At 43.0% G+C, this 17,172-nt stretch overlaps 1 protein-coding gene across 5 annotated transcripts in view; it reads left to right on the top strand.

Moving 5' to 3' along the window:
• AAMDC (adipogenesis associated Mth938 domain containing) overlaps positions 1-17,172 on the top strand; it is a 65,872-nt gene that overhangs the window by 2,327 nt on the left and 46,373 nt on the right. Inside the window, exons 2-5 of one of the 5 annotated variants that reach the window (XM_084774194.1) lie at positions 855-954; positions 4,677-4,826; positions 10,162-10,257; positions 14,088-14,263. In XM_084774194.1, the coding sequence (XP_084630320.1) occupies positions 4,695-4,826; positions 10,162-10,257; positions 14,088-14,228 (369 nt within the window). In that variant the 5' untranslated portion in view covers positions 855-954; positions 4,677-4,694 and the 3' untranslated portion in view covers positions 14,229-14,263. Of the gene's footprint in view, positions 1-854; positions 955-4,676; positions 4,827-10,161; positions 10,258-11,940; positions 12,164-14,087; positions 14,264-17,172 lie in introns of those variants that run through there. The other 4 variants (XM_084774193.1, XM_084774197.1, XM_084774195.1 and 1 more) reach the window with 4 other exon arrangements.

Raw genomic sequence — 17,172 nt, 5'->3', positions numbered from 1 at the left:
GAAACTGTTTCAAAGGGAGAAAGAAAGTTCTGCAAAAGGTGACTTTCAGTTAATAGCACTCTTTCCAGAGGACCTAAGGTAAGACTTCAGGACTCAGGTCTGGCCCCAAGTTCCTGTATTCAGCTCCTCACAAGCCCTTGTAACTCCAGTTCTCCGGGATCTGATGCCCCCTTCTGGCCTCTGAGGCCGTCTGCACATAGGTAGTGGAGTGTACGTGCACTCAGGCACACACATATACTCATAAAATAATAAATATATTTGTAATCAAAAGGAAATATGGCCTGTATTAGTATTGTGAGCAAAGGTTTAATAAGTGGGAAAATAGGAATTTTAGGCAACCAAGGAAATTGGAAATATCAAACTGGGAATTTTAATAGAAGTTTCAAAATGGAAAATGGGGTGTAGGAGAGGAAGAAGGGAGAACCTGGGAGCCCAACTGAAGAAAATCTGACCCAGAAGCCAGTGAGATAGTGCAGTGATGAAAGACCTGATGACCGGAACTTGATGCCTGGAACCCACGTGGTAGAAGAGGACTGACTGCTGCGACTTCTCCGCCCTCCACAAGCATATTGTGGCACACATGCATTCATAAACGTCCTCATGGGAAATACAAAATGTTAAAGAAAATCTGAATACATCTTTATCAACCATTTTGTAACAGTAACAGAAGCCTAAAATCCTTTGTATAGTCATTAATTTGACTAAAATCCCGGCACACAGTATTTTAAATTATAGCTTTGTGAAAGAATTTCTATGAAAAGACACTTCAAGGGAATTGGACAGTTTTATTACACGCTATTATAAACCTTATCTGGTTTCTAGCTTGACTTTCAGCTGGTTTTGTTTTCGGACAGGCTACCAGGAGTCCTGGTTTATCTCTAACTGACTATGTGTCTGAGGCTCCCTGAATGCCTCTGGGTCTTCCTCCCCGCCTAACAAGTGCTGGGATTACAGGTGTGTTCCCCCATGCGTTTTCCTTTTCTGTTTTGTTTTGCCTTGTTTGGTTTTTCTGTTCAGCTTTTTAGAGACGAGCTCACTCTATAGACTTGACTCAAACTTGCAGTGACCCTCCAGTCTTTACCTCCCCTGCGCTGGGATTCGAGGAGTTAGCCACCATACTTTAACTTCCCTAGCACCTCACCTCCTACTTTCTCATGAGGTTGTAAAATGACACCCTAAAAAAAAAAAAAAAAAAGACTTGACTGCTATAGTTTTCTCTTCAGCTCACAAGCTTATTCAAGGAGGACTGACAGCTAAGGGTGGAGTTTCTGCTTTTCTAACCCATACTGGAATGCGAGCAAAGTCCTTAGACATCTGAAAGTTATAGCACCCAAAAGATAACAGGTGTTTTACTGCAAAGCAAGCTCCAGCTCATGCCTTCACAAAGCCTGTTGTCAGAAAAAATAAGCAACATACCTGCACAGTACTGTTACCATCTCTTGCTTTTCTGGATGAAGACAGATTATGAGAATTTAATACTGGTTGCAGGTTATTGGTACATAGCCCAGCACTGGAGAGATGGGGGCAGGGGTGAGGGTCTTGAGTTTGAAGCCCCATTGAGTACACTGAGTTCCGGACCAACCTGAGCTACATGGTAACCCCCTGTCCCAATCTCAAAAAGTGGAAACATAAATGTAAAAGGAAGATTAACCCCATTTGTGGATTTTAATAGCAGACATATACATATATATATATGATTGTGATGTAAAGATAAAATTGCAGCTATTTATTAAACCTGTACTATATTGCTACACACTAGCCTACACTCTGTTTAATTTTGCTCAATGTTTGTATTATTGTTTATTAAAACAGTTAAATATCCAAAATAATTTGTAAATTGTGATATACTCCTGAAGTAAACTACCAACTCTGCTGGATTTTTGTTGTTTTTGTTTTTCATTTTTCTTTTTTTTGGGGGGGGGTTTTTTTTTTTTTTTTTTGATTTTTCGAGACAGAGTCTCTCTGTGTAGCCTTGGCTGTCCTGGACTCACTTTGTAGACCAGGCTGGCCTCAAACTCACAGCGATCCGCCTGCCTCTGCCTCCCAAGTGCTGGGATTAAAGGCGTGCGCCACCACGCCCGGCCCTTGTTTTTCATTTTTCGAGATAGGGTTTCTCTGTGTAGCCTTGGCTGCCTGGACTCTTGATTTGTAGACCAGGAGACCCACCTGCCTCTGCTGAGATTGCAGGCCTGCTGGTTCCCTGCTGGACTCTTAGTCTTACATTCTAGCTTTCAAAACTGAGAAAAGGAATTTCTGTCCTTTAAGCCACCTGTGGTATTTTTGTATTGTAAACCATAGCACATTCCTCAAGATACAGACATCTTCTGCTCTTACCAAGTTACTATCTCCCAGAGTTCAATATACTGCTTTTCTAAGGTTTTCTTGGAGACATATCAGCAGGTAGCGGCTCAGCAGGTAAGCCTGCTGCCTGAATTCAATACTGGGATCCCACAAGGTTACAGAAGAGAAGCAATTCCTAAGTGATGTTCTAGTCTCTACAGAGGCATGGAGTGTGCACTTACACACACACACACACACACACACACACACACACACACACACACACAAGTTAATATTTGTTTTTACACAGTCTCTCTTTGTAGCCCTGCCTAGCCTCAGTTAGCTTGCCTCTGCTTGGATTAAAGGCATACACCACCATGCTCAACATAGTTGGGTTGTTTTGTTTTTTAAGATTTATTCATTTATTATTTATACAGTGTTCTGACTGCATATGTGCCTGCATGCCAGAAAAGGACACCAGATCTCATTATAGATGGTGTGACACGGGGAACCGAACTCAAGACCTTAGGAAGAACAGACAGTGCTCTTAACCTCTGAGCCATCTCTCCAGCCCCACCCCCAGCCCCCGCCCATCATAGTTTTAACATTTTATCTTGTATTTATGGAAAGGAGGGGAAAGCTATTTATTTATTGAGACAGGATCTTTATTTAGCCCTAGCTGTTCTAGAGCTTGCTATGTAAACTAGGATGACTTTGAACTCACAGAGGTCTGCTACTTTTGCTTTCCAAGTGTCAGAATTAAAGGAGTGCATCACTATGCTTGGAATGTTTTCTCTCCTATAGTGTAGCATTATGGACTCAAAAACAGGAATCATGGTTTTTAAATTTGTCCTCTCATAGTACTCAACACAGTATACTTACTTAATCTTTTCTGTTGCGTGTTTTTTGTAATGAGTGTTTAGAAATTGAAGTAGTAAACTTGCATTAGTAATTAATAGTGTTGGGTAAAAGTGTGACTTTGTAATTGCCTGTACTGAAGGTTATATATTTTCTCAAACATAGAGTGAAACATCTCCCCACTTATTACCATTTCTCCTCACTGTAGCCTCCTGCCAAGGCCATTCAGAGAGATGGCTCAGAGATTAAGAGCACTGACTGCTCTTCCAGAGGTCAAGAGTTCAATTCCCAGCAACCACATGGTGGCTCACAACCATTCATAATGAGATCTGGTGCCCTAAAAAGCTGGGTGGTGGTGCTGATCTCTGTAAGTCTGTGTCCAGTCTGGTCTACAAGGTTAGTCCAGGACAGCCAAGGCTACACAGAGAAACTATGTCTCGAAAAATCAAAAGAATAAAAAACATTTTTAAACAAAAGAATTTTAACTGCTTACCAACTACACACTAGGGTCACATGGCTACTCTCCAGAACCCTCTGTAGTTGAACTTTGCTGATGCATCCAGTGGTGAAGGCTTACTCTCCTTGGGACCGAGGGTTTCATTCATACAAAGTCTGCTTAGCTGTAGGAAGACAGTGACTGCTCTTCAGGACGTTACTGATTATTATGACAAAAGAAACCCATAAAAGCTTTAAAAAAGAAACCTGCCCATAATGGTATCTCAACTGAGCATCTCAGGAACATAGAAGTTACTCAGCTTCTGGGTGTCCAGAGGAAAACATGCCAGGATCTCCTGCAAGGTTGGCCCTGCTAAAGAGACAGCTCAACATTCATGGATTCTAAAGTCAATATGAATATGTGGAAAATATCTTGAATGACTTTCTTCCTTAAGTCTAGTCTGGTTGCCTTGTGATTTTCTGCAACTAGTAATGGCCATTTTATTCTTACTCATTCAAACTTGCATTCACATCTGCAAGATTACAGCACAGGTTGAGTTGAATAGGATTTTTTTCAGCTGTGTTGTTTATATTGCGGTAGGCCATGCCACCTCCTCATTACATCATAATGAGGTAACTATCCATTTCCAGGCTTTATCTCTAATAAAATATCCTGAGGTTTACCTCTGGAGTCTGAGAAATAATTGTCTTATCTGCTTTCTGTGTTTGCATGATTGAGGATCCCAAGAATAATGTATATGTCTTAGGTAAAATACTCAGTTAAAAGACTTGTATACGCAGTGGGGTTAGAACCCTGTTAGTCTCAAAAAACAAAACAAACAAACAAAGAATCTTGGTTTTTTTTAAATTAATTTATTCAGATTAAAACTCAATTGTTATCCCATTACTCGTATCCTCCCATTCCTCCCTCCCTCCCGCTTTCACCCTAGTCCCCTTCCCTAGGTCTATGACTAAGGGGGACCTCCTCCCCCACTGTATGGTCCCTCTCATGTGGTGGAGAATTGGGGCTTCCTACCTCTGAATTTTGGAGCTGTTTCAACTTTCCTTGGTGGCTGACTTAGCGCTTTTTCTTTTAATTTCAGATTTCAGCTCAGTTACTTATGGCTTCCCCTAAAATTGCTTCCCTCTCTTGGGGACAGATGAAAGTGCAAGGCTCTACCTTAACCTATAAGGATTGCAAAGTGTGGCCAGGAGGCAGTCGGGCTTGGGATTGGAGAGAAACAGGAACTGAGGTAAGACTCTAGTGGTAAGATTGGTTGGCACTGCAGGAGGCTGGCCTTGTAACTTCCAACCTCAACAGGCAAGTTACTCTCTCTCCCTGTTCCCTGCAGAATGTATCCATCACTATTAAACTCACCCATCTGAAGTGTAAGACTGAGGAGATGGCTCAGCAGTTAAAGGGACTGGCTACTCTTCCAGAGGACTTGGATTCAATCTCCAGTACTCACATAGCAGCTCGCTACCATTTGTGACTTCAGTTTCAGGGTGTCTAACACTCTTCTGGCCTCTTCCCACATTAGCCTTGTACATGGTACACAGACATACATGTAGGCAAAACACCCATACACACAAAATAAACTGCACATGTAATATAATGGGCCCGAAATTCAATTCATATGCATAGGTTAGTACAGTTACTATTATTAGCCCCCAAAAGAACCCCTGCAACCACGAGCACTCAGTGCTGCTTTCTCTATCTCGCATCTCCAGCTCCTGGAAATAACTCATTTTTTTTTTTAATCTTGAGAAGTGATGCTTTATTAAATTCCACAGTTGGTTTTTTCCCATTTGTTTGTTTATTTATGGTTTTGGTTTGGTTTGGTTTGGGTTTTTTCGAGACAGGGTTTCTCTGTGTAGCTTTGGCTGTACTGGACTCACTTTGTAGACCAAGTTGCCCTCAAACTCATCAATCTGCCTGCCTCTGTGCTCCAGAGTGCTAGGACTGACGGCATGTGCCACCATGCCCAGCAAATTCCACAGTTTTAAATATATATGTTTTGAAAAAAACCCAGAATTTAGCCAGTTTTCATCTTTTAAAAAATTTATATTTTATTATGTATACAGTTCTGTGCCTACATGTATGTCTGTCTGCCTGCCAGAAGAGGGCATTAGTCAGATCTCATTATAGATGGTTGTGAGCCACCATGTGGTTGCTGAGAATTGAACTCAGGACCTCTGAGCCATCTCTCCAGCCCCTATCTTTCTCTCTCTCTCTCTCTTATGTATTACATCTGACCACAATTGTCCCTTCTTGCAGCCTCTCCCTCCCATCTTCCATCTCCTCCAGATCTACACCCCCTCCACCTCCCCTCAGAGAAAAGTAGGCCTCCCTGAGACATCAACCAAACACGCATAACAAACTACAGTAAAACCAAGCACAAACCATCATCACATCAAGGCTGCACAAGGCAGCCCTTTAGGAGGAAAAGGGTCAAGCAAAGGCCCTGATCACACTGTCAGGACTCCCACGAGAACATCAAGCTACTCAGTCGTAACATACATGCAGAGGACTTAGATCAGACCCCTGCAGGCTCCCTCATCTCTGTGTTTCATTGAGTCCTGGGCAGTTGATCCTGTGGGCTGTGTTCTCCTCATGTGTCCCAACCCCTCTGACTCCTCTAACCCTTCCTCTCCCTCCTCAGCAGGACTCTCTGAGCTCCACCTAATATTTTGTTGTCGGGAATTTAGTCCTTAGGGAGCAAAATTCTAGGCCAGATCAGCTACATGCCTTGAGGTGCGAGGTGGACATTGCAAGTTCCTGATGTGTGGGTCTTATCAACCCTATCACAGATGCAGGATTTAGACTTGGCATCCTTTGGTTCTGGATCTTACACACTACCCTATAGGACTTCCCATTCCAGAGAATGCTGGTCAAGCATGCAGCAGAAGGCCATTTCATCAACCTTCCCTTATTAGTGGGACCACAGGAAGATTGTCCCAAGTGAAACTCAGGGCTCCTGTGGCCCAAGGCTGGAATGTGGAAGTTTCACTAGGCTGTGGCAGAAAAACAGTCAGTTAGAGATCAGTCAGGAGGCTGTTCATTCAGGCGAGGACAATGAGAACACAACTCAGACAGTATCTGCAAGGCATAGATTCCCACAATCCTTTGACCTTCCCTTACAGAGCCTACTTTTATCACTTGCAGCCAGCTAATTGTACTCCTAGCCATGGACAAGCCTTTAGTTTTGGTTGAAGGGAATGGTTTTTTGATAGTTTAATCTAAGCATATTTCCTTTTCAATTTGATTATAAAATCCTCTTGTTTAGTTGCTATAACGGATAGTAGGCAAGACACTGTTCTACAATTAATAGCTTTTGCCCGAGAAAAAACAGTGAGCTTTACAACCCTGGGCTGTGTCATAAAAGCCTCTTAATAAAGAATGGAATCATGCTCAGTGAGAGTCTTGGTAGTTGCCTCAAGGAACTGGAAGCATAGAGGAGCTGAGGGCAGGCTGATGATGCCGTGGTAACAGTGTGATGCTCCAATTCCAGCTTCCACACGAAGCTGAGAGTAATTACTTCCAGTGCCTGGATCCACAGGCCCCCGCTGTTGTCTTTTATTGCTCAACACACGACACTGTGGGCCTGCAGGACAGCAGCAACAGCAGCTGAATTCATCACACGTGTTCCACTGATCCACTGACTCTGATGGGACAACTCTAGTCTGAGTCCAGACGATTATAGTTTTGCACTCCTTACACCCTTGTGCTATGCTTCTAGCAGCCAGTGCGATCTTATTTCATGATAGTTAGGGGTCGTGGCTCTACTCAAAACAGTTTGTTAAATGAAATAATTGCCCAGGTATTTGCATAAGTGCATTCATTTAAGGAAAGATGAAGCTCTTCAACCCCGATCTATAATTCTATTAAACATTCGCTGTGGTCATAGCTCCAGAAAAAAAAAGGGAAAATTCTCTAAATCCTATTTGTTAAATTCAGGGTAGATCTAGGACTGATCACAGAGTATGGGACTAAAAAGAACATCAGATCCAATTATTTTATTGTCATCACAGAGCTGGGCGATGACTCAATGACCACGAGCCCTGGCTGCTCTTCCAGAAGACTCAGGTTCAATTCCCAGCACCCACATGGCAGTTCATGGAGTTACACATAGTAACTCCATGACAGGGGATCAGACAACCTCACACAGACATACATGCAGGCAAAACACCAATGCACATTAAAAAAAAAAAAAGAAATGAATCACTTAAATTTATAAAACAAAATAGTTGTACTCATGTGAATATGTCCTTTTAAAAATTTTGCCCTTTAAAATTTTTAAGTAATTTTAAAACATTACAACCTGGGGCTGAAGAGATGTCTCAGAGGTTAAGAGCATTTGTTTCTCATCCTGAGGACCTGGTTTTGAGTCCCAGCACCCACATCCTGTCTCTTAACTGTCTGTAACTAACTCCATGTCTAGGATGATATGACACCCCTTTCTGCCTTCCACAGACACTAGGTATGCACATGGTACACAGATATTTATATAAGCAAAGCACCTACACATAAAAATTCATAAACATTGTAAAGCATAAATAATTTTTAGTTTAATTTTTTTTGTGTGTACCAGTGTTTTGCCTACATGTATTTCTGTGTACCACTTGCACACAGTGTCCACAGATACCAGAAGAGAGCATAGGATGTCCTGGGACTAGAGTTATAGACAGCTGTGAGCCACCATGGAGGTGCCTAGACGTAAAACTGGGTTCTCTGGAAGACAAGTGCAGTTTTGTTTGTTTGGAGACAGGGTCTCACTATGTAGCTCTGCCTGTCCTGGAACTCACTCTTGTCGGCCAGGCTGGTCTCAAACTCAAGAGATCCACCTGCCTCTACATCCTGAGTGCTGGCATTAAAGGTGTGCTCACTACTACGCCCAGACTACAAGAGTGCTCTTAACCATCGGAGCTATCTCTCCAGCCCACAAATTTAAATATTTTTTAAGAAAACAATCTAATTCTCTAAATTTCTTGTGCCTTTTGTAGAAAACAAAGAAACTGGAGATAGTCTTCAGAGTCTCTCAGCTCTGTATTCTGTCCCAAGATAAAGATTTATCTTATATTTTGCGAATGGTGTTCTCTTCCATAGTTAGAAGGCAATGATTAAAATCAGGACTCTAACAAATACCATTATCTAATATACAGGCCTTTTTCAGTTTAGCTCTCCAGGCCTGTTCACATGTGCACCATTAAACTGTTCCTTCTTGCTGATGACTACAGTCCATGGGCCGACCTGTAACAAATCAGTTTACTAACCAGCTGATGATCGTTTATGTTGTTTTCATCTATAGGCCACTGTGAATGAAAGTACTGTGAACACTACATGAAAGCTTTTGTGTGATGCCAGGTGTGGTGGCACACACCTTTAATCCCAGCACTTGGGTGGCAGAGGCAGGCAGATCTCTGTGAGTTCCAGGCCAGCCTGGTCCACAGAGTGAGCCCTAGGACAGCCAGAGCTACATAGTCTTACCCTGTCTTGGGAAGAAAAAAAAAATATGTAAACATGAATTTTCATTTGAAGATTTTAAGATAAACACTTCAGAGGTATGATTGCACTTTTAACCACTGACTCATCTCTACAACCCCTAGGTTTTGTTTTTCACTTTTAATGAAGTATTTTTTAAATACTTGATTCTGTCTCCTCGCTCTTAGACTTTTAGCTCTCCCGTGGAAGAAGAGGAGACAGACAGAAAGAGGGTTTCCTATGAAATGGGACTTGTATATAGGCCAGTTACTGGGCATAACACAATGTATTTATTATGGCTTTTTGTTTGTTTGTTTGTTTCTGTTTTTCAAGACAGGATTTCTCTGTATAACCCTGGCTGTTCTGGACTTGGCTTTTGTAAACCCTGCTGGCTTCAAGCTCACAGCGATCTGCCTGCCTTTTCCCTCGAGTGCTGGGATTACAGGCGTGCAGTACACCCTCTTAACCGCTGAGACATTCCTCGGCCCCTGAACTTGCTTGCTAACCCTGCTTGTCATCGCACTGAAAGTGCCTGCTGGCCGCTGTGACACATGCCTATAATCCCAGCACGGCATACTAGAGGCAGGAGGGTCGGGAGTTTAAAGATAGGCTATCGACTGAGCCTGATGCCAGCGTGAGCTGCAGCAGCTCTGCCTGAAATAGAGATGGGGGAAGAGAAAAGAGATCCTCTGTGTTTCTCACTAGACTTGGAACTCCTTGGACACAGCGCTGCATCTTTTTTGTTACTCCCATGCTCATAATACGAGACTGTGCTTAGCAGAGAGTAAATCTCAGTAGACCTCTCTAGAAAGAACCCCATATGAGTGTCTATTGTAGAGGCTGGAGTGATGGCTCAGAGCTAAACATCTGCTGCTCTTCCAGAGGACCTGCGGCTTAGTTTCCAGCACTCCCATGACAGTTCACAACTGCCTGTAACTCCAGTGGATCAAATACCTTCTTCTGGCCTTGGTGGCCACCAGGCACACACATGCTGTGCTTGCACGCATGATGGCAAAAGATGAATACACTTAAAATAAAAAAATTCTAAAGCAGTCTGTTGTGAAGAAAGACTGGTTGGTACCTTTCTGCTTTCTCCTCATACCCAGCATTCTCCTGGGGTGCAGCCTGCAGATGTAAAGGAAGTTGCCGAGAAGGGTGTGCAGACTCTTGTGATTGGCAGAGGCATGAGTGAGGCCTTGAAGGTAGGTTCTGGTGTCTACAGCATCCCTGAGGACCGGCACTTACCTCTTGGGCCTTAGCTTTGATCGTATCTCCTTCATTAGTTCAGCTCTAAGCATCATGTCTCTCGTTTTGCCGAGCAGTAAGTGGCCTTGGACGAGTAAGACTGTGTACACTACTCTACTTTGTAGTATTGGGCTCTCCAAGTCTATGTGCCCAACCCTGATTGTGTTGTTTCAGCTATTTCTCACCAATACCTCAATTCCAGAATTTCTCAGGTTCTTCAGTTACCAAGTCACAGTCATGTGTGGGTCAACAGTGGGGATTCATTCTGAGCCGTGCCTTGTCATGTGACTTTGTCCCTGTGTGAACATCATAGTGTACGCGTGCACAGCAGAATGCCCCTTGGTGATGTACTCTGATAGAACCCCAGTACCCATGAGGTCCACTTTTGGCTGAAAAAAGCCATTAAATAAGTACATAACTATAGTTGGTCTTTGAATTTTTGGGCCTCTTGCCCCTACAAGCTTCATGCTAAGTGTACAGGCATGCACTGTCACAGTTCATGCATGCGAGGGATTAGCTCAGGGCTCCACGCATGCGAGGCAAACACTCTACCAGCTGAGCTCCGGTTCCATATCATTTTTATTTTATTTTATGTTTGACCGGATCCTCTTTTGTATCCTGGATTGTCCTAGAACTTGCTGTGGTCCTCCTGCCTTTACTTTCCAAGTGCTGAAAGCAGAAGCATCAGCCACTGTGCCCAGCTCACTACTTTACATTTTGATAGGTTATTTTATAGTATTTCTTTTTCTTTCCTTTCAAGTTATATCTTTGCTGCTTTCAGAAAACACATTTATATTTCATTTCATTTGTAGAAATAGTATCTGCTTATTGTAAAACATTCAAGAGTCAATGAATAACTGGAGAAGTAAAAAAAAAAAAAAGGAAAGCTCTCTCCTCTGCAATCTCTACATAGAATTTATACTGCTCCAATTCTGTGTATATAGCTACATATATATTCACACTGACACATGCAGATTCAGCCATGTTAGGTAAATAGGATCATTATCACATATATTGTTCTATAATCCACATTTACATTGTTATATTATAGACAGCTTTCCATATAAGTATATAGAGATCTACATAATTATATCCTTTACATAAATGCCCTGCAATCCTATTCCCTACTGATGAAGGTACCCTTTATTTATACTTTAAAAATTTAAACTAGGGGCTGGAGAGATGGCTCAGCAGTTAAGAGTACCTGCTGCTCTTCCAGAGAACCCAGGGTCCATTCTCAGCATCCACAGGGCAGCTACCAACTGTCTATAACTCCAGTTTCAGGGGCTCTGACACCATCCTCTTTTGGTGTCCATGAACACTGGCCACGTAGGTGTACACAGACATACGTTCAATCAAAACACTCACACAAAATTAAAAATAAATAATCTAAATTTTTTAATGTAAGCTCCTTTCCTCCATTATAATAGTCTCTCTATATTAGGCTTTTGGTAATAAATCCTTCAAACATAGAAAAGATAGGGTATAGTTAAAAATATTTCATTCCACTCTGAAGATTGATTGAGTTAAAGATATTCAGGACAAATCAAAATTAGTATCATCCATTGCTAGTTCCTACTACAGAGTGGTGACTCAGTTGATAAAGTGCTTGCCTTGCAAACACAGTGACCTGTGTTCAGTTCTCCAGAATCCAGGCAAAGGATTAAGAGCCCAAAAGAGATGGCTCAACCGTGAAGAACACTCGGAGAGGACCCACCTGATGGCTCGCACCCACCTGTAACTCCAGCTCCAGGGATATAATACCCTCTTCTGTTCTCCACGGACACTAGGCACAAATGTAGTGTGTAGACATACATACTGGCAAAAACCCCACACACACAAAATAAAAGTTTAAAATATTTGTGACTTTAAAAAGATTTATTGATTTTTATTTTATGTGTAGTTGTTTTACCTGCATGATCATCTTTGCACTATGTATGTGCCTGGTGCCTATGGAGGCCAAAAGGAGCAGATGGCCTGGGACTGGAGTCACAGTCGCGAGCTACCATGGGGGTAGTGGGAATCGAACCTGGTTCCAACAGGTGCTCTTAATTGCTCAGCGTCATGCGCCTTATTTATGTCAGTCCTCAGTGCCTAGAATAGTGTCTGAGCTGTAGAAAATACTTAAAATATATAAGTGTAGTCATAGAGACAATATTCCTTTTTTGGTTTGTTTGTTTTGTCTTGTTTTGTTTTTCGAGACAGGGTTTTGTTTTGTCTTGTTTTGTTTTTTGAGACAGGGTTTCTCTGTGTAGCCTTGACTGTCCTGGACTCACTTTGTAGACCAGGCTGGCCTTGAACTCACAGAGATCCACCTGCCTCTGCCTCCTGAGTGCTGGGATTAAAGGCATCTGCTACCACTCCCAACTGGTTTGTTTGTTTTGTTTGGGTGGTGTTTTTTGGTTTTTCCTTTTGTTTTGTTTTTGGGTTTTTTTATTTGTTTGTTTTAGTTTGGTTTTTCAAGACAGGATAACAGAGCTTTTCAACACAGATTCTCTGTGTAACATAGCCTTGGCTGTCCTGGAGCTCCCTCTGTAGACCAGGCTGGCTTCAAACTTACAGAGACCCACCTGCCTCTGCCTTCCACGTACTGGGATTAAAAGTGTGTGCCACCACTACCCAGTTTTGTTTGTTTTTTGAGACAAGGTCTCATTTTGTATCCCTGGCTGTCCTGCAACTCACTATGCACACTAGTCTTGCCTCAAACTCACAGAGATTATTTGGCCTACATGTATGTCTGTGCACCAGTTACATTCAGTGTCCATAGTAAAACACCATACACATAAAATAATAAATCTAAAAAATTAGTTTAAAAAACCAAACTAGATAACTTCAGATAATAAATACTGTTAACAAAATGGTGCCTTGGGGGAGAGAGGCTGATTCTGATTGGTCCACAAAGGCCACTCTGAGAAGACATTTGAGTTGCAGAGTATGTACAGTGTCAATGACATATTCATACAAACTGTGATATACATCTTGTTAGCCCCATCTTATTGGAGAGGAAACTGGAGGGTTTGACACTTAAAAGCTGGTGGAAGGTCTTTTGGTTTGGCACATGGCAAAGTTCAGCTTTAGACTTAAGTTGGACTGACTGATCAAACTTTAAAAATTTATGCAGAATGGAATGTGCACCATGCCAGACATTTTCTTTTTCTTTTTTCTTTCTTTCTTTTTTTTCCAGGGCAGGGTTTCTCTGTGTAGCCTTGGCTGTCCTGGACCAACTTTGTAGACCAGGCTGGCCTCGAACTCACAGCGATCTGCCTGCCCCTGCCTCCTGAGTGCTGGGATTAAAGGCGTGTGCCACCACTGACCGGCTGCCAGACATTTTTTATTCCTTAACTTGGTTTTCATAACAACCCTGTGAGCTTGATTTATAAACATAGCAATGAATGCTAGGTTGAGTCCTTACTCAGAATTACACTGCTGGAAGAGCTTCAGTCCAAGGTTGACTCAAAAATACTGCACATCCCCTTCACTGTGGCTAAAGTGTGGGTGTAGTGAGCTTTTGAGAATTTGACAGTGGTCAGTGTTTCCCACCCTGGTACTGGGGAGTGAGCACAGGGCCTCATGCATGCTCATACACTCTGAGCCACTGCAGGATAATGCCAGCTCCCCAGAGGCTTTTCTGAAACTCACAGGGGCTCCCTGCCAATGGAGTGACACACTAGATGACTGAGAAGTGACAGGTGTTCTTTCTAATTCTGTAAAGCACACTTGCCTTATTTCAGGAAAAGAAGTTCTGGGGCCCCTCTCCCCCTTCTTATTCATCTCTTCTTCTTTCCAGGTGCCTCCCTCCACTGTGGAGTACCTGGAGAAACAGGGCATTGATGTGCGGGTCCTCCAGACAGAGCAGGCAGTGAAGGAGTATAATGCCCTGGTTGCCCAAGGGATACGGGTGGGAGGCGTCTTTCATTCCACCTGCTGATGGGCCACACAGGAAAATAAATCACTGAGCAGCCACCCCTTGCTTCTCTGTCTTACCGTTCTCCACACCAGCCTCCACTGTGTATTTTGAAGACACGTTCATGTTCCTGGGGAGACTGATGGCAGCTAAGGTGAAGTTCTTGCCCTTCAGGTTGCATAAGCCGGAAACGAGGGATAGCTCCTGAAGTTTAGTAATGTACTATGTATTAGATTCAAAGGATGAGACTCCTCATACAAAATTAAAAGTTGAAACTTGAAGGCCAAAGAAGTTGAGAGCATTAAAGACCTCACCACAATTTGGAACCTTTAACCATTAATCCAATTTTTGCAGGGCTGTGAGGGCAATGGGAGATGAGGGATTTGAACAGGATCTTCCAGGAACTTGCTAGGTAGACAAGGCTGGCCTCAAACTCACAGAAGTCCTTCTCAAAAAATAAATAAAATAAAATAAAATATCATAATATTCTACTTGTAGGCTTCTAGGACCCTCTGGGTCCTTCTACTTTGCCATTCTCCCATGCTTCTCTCATCTAGAGTCCCACTAGAATGTCCTCCCCTCTGTCTCGGTTTCCTGGTAAGTGAAGGCTTTCATGGGACAGGGGTCCCGCTCAAACTAAGGCACCAGCCAAGGACAATACAGGCGGTAAACCTTAAACCCCTACCCAGATCTAGACAATGGACAGAACACTCTCCACAGTAGAGTGGAAAGTGGGATATTACTTTCTCACATACTCTGGTGCCTCACCTTTGACCATGTCCCCTGGAGGGGGAGACCTGGTGGCACTCAGAGGAAGGACAGCAGGTTACCAAGAAGAGACTTGATACCCTATGAACATATACAGGGGGAGGTAATCCCCCTCAGGAACAGTCATAGGGGAGGGGAATAAGGGGAAAATGGGAGGGAGGGAAGAATGGGAGGATACAAGGGATGGGATAACCATTGAGATGTAACAAGAATAAATTAATAAAGTAAAAACAAAAAAACAAAAAAAATAAAATAAAATAAAAGATCTTGCCAGAAGGCCTCAATCTTGTATCAAATTGATATAGCCAGAACATATGTTTAGATGTTTTGTCTGCATGTATGTTTGGGTATCATGTATGTGAGAGGCCAGAAGAAAATGTCAGATCCTGTAGAACTGGCCTTACAGATGGCTGTGAGCTACCACATGAGTGCTAGAGTTCCACTCAGCTCCTCTGGAAGAGTGGCTAGTGCTGTTAACCTCTGAACCGTCTGTCCAGCTCCTATTTTTATCCCCATTTTAAAGAACCATAAAAGCTGAGTATAGTGGCACACAGCTGTAATCCGAGCATTCCAGAGCCAGGGGCACAGGGTTTGATCTTGAGCCAAGTTAGGCTACATGGTGACTTCCAGGCCATCTGGACTACAGAAAAAGACCCTGTTTCAAAACAACAGCACGGGAGGTGACAGTGGGGGGAAAGGTTGTGAGTGCAGGCTTTGTTGTCTGATAGCCTTGGTCTTGAAGTCAGTTCACTGCCAGTCACTGGAGGCCTTTATTTAATATCTGAGCTTCACTGTTGCATCTGTCAGATAGTACCTGTACTATCTGTAATGCACTGTAGGCGTTACAAGAGATAATTCACACTAGCTCTTAGCTCATTGCCTGGCGTGTGGTAAGGACTCAATAAACCAAAGGTACCATTGTCGTCACCACTCCATTAGAGGAGCCAAGGTAACCCAGCGAGCTTCATTTTATGGTTATTACACAGCATCTTATTACTTCACAAAGGTACAGAATGTCGGAGCCCAAAGGAACTATCTCATTTATTCAGCCATTATCTCTCCTGCTCACTTACTGTCTATCTACTAAATTTCTTAGGATCAGTTGTTGCTGATCTGGAGAGCTGCAACTTACAGTTCTTAAAGACATGTGGAAAAGCCAAGCAGGGCAATGCACAATTGTAATCCAATGGTGTGGAGATGAGGCAGGAGAGTGACCTCAAATTCCTGGCCAGTCTGGTCTGCATAGCAGGTTATAGGTCATCCACAGTTACATAGTAACTAACACACACACACACACCCTGCCCTTGCCAAATATGGAAGAAACAAACAACCTATAATAGTTACAAGGTTAATTTAATTTGACCAGGATGGGAAGAAAACTAGGAAGGGACACCAAGGAGGCGACACTTAGCTGAGATTTTGGAGATGGCTCAGCAGTTAAGAACACTAGAGCTGCTTCCAGAGGACCCAGAGCTGAGTTTCAGCATCCACCTGCCCACATGGCGGCTCACAGCCGTCCGTAAGTCCAGTCCCAGGTGACCTGACACCCTCTTCTGGCCTCCATGGCCACTGCACACATATGGTACACAGATACACATATAGGAAGAACACTTACACACATAATAAATAAATGAAAAAAAAAAAGACTTAAATACCCATCAGCTCACCTGAACTAGACATTTACCAGATACTGTATTTACTGCATCTATTACTACATAAAATCGCTGTACCCTAGCTGACGTTAAAGCAATAGCCCTAAGAGGCTGATTTCTGCCCCTCCAAGCTACATGGCACAATTAGGCATCTTTTAATTTTTTATTTACAAGCAAACATTTTAATGCAGAAAATAATAATTTACAGGTAAATCACAGTGGGCACCTACACCAGCACCCCCTAGGACTGTAAGGACAGAGAGGGGAATGAGTCCTTAACACCTTCAGTATCTGCACAGGTCCCGGCAACTGTGTACTGGCTTTAAGGTGCCTGGACCTACCCCATGCCTTCCACTGGCCACTCCCAAGTGTGAAGAACTGGGTTGAGTTCAGAACAGATGGTAGAGATGGACAGGTCTGTAGGCAGGAAGAGAAGCAGGAGACTGCTGCTGGCTCTTTTACTAGTCACCTGACCCAAGGCCATGCCACCTCTGGGAGATCTGACCATTCCTGCTTCTCTGCAAGGGCCTAACAGAAGCACTGCAGCA

Source organism: Acomys minous (assembly GCF_964271855.1).
Source record: "Acomys minous genome assembly, chromosome: 2".
Classification (NCBI taxonomy): domain Eukaryota; kingdom Metazoa; phylum Chordata; class Mammalia; order Rodentia; family Muridae; genus Acomys; species Acomys minous.
Note: the sequence above shows the minus strand (reverse complement) of the source record. Positions and strands in the feature narration are given on the sequence as shown.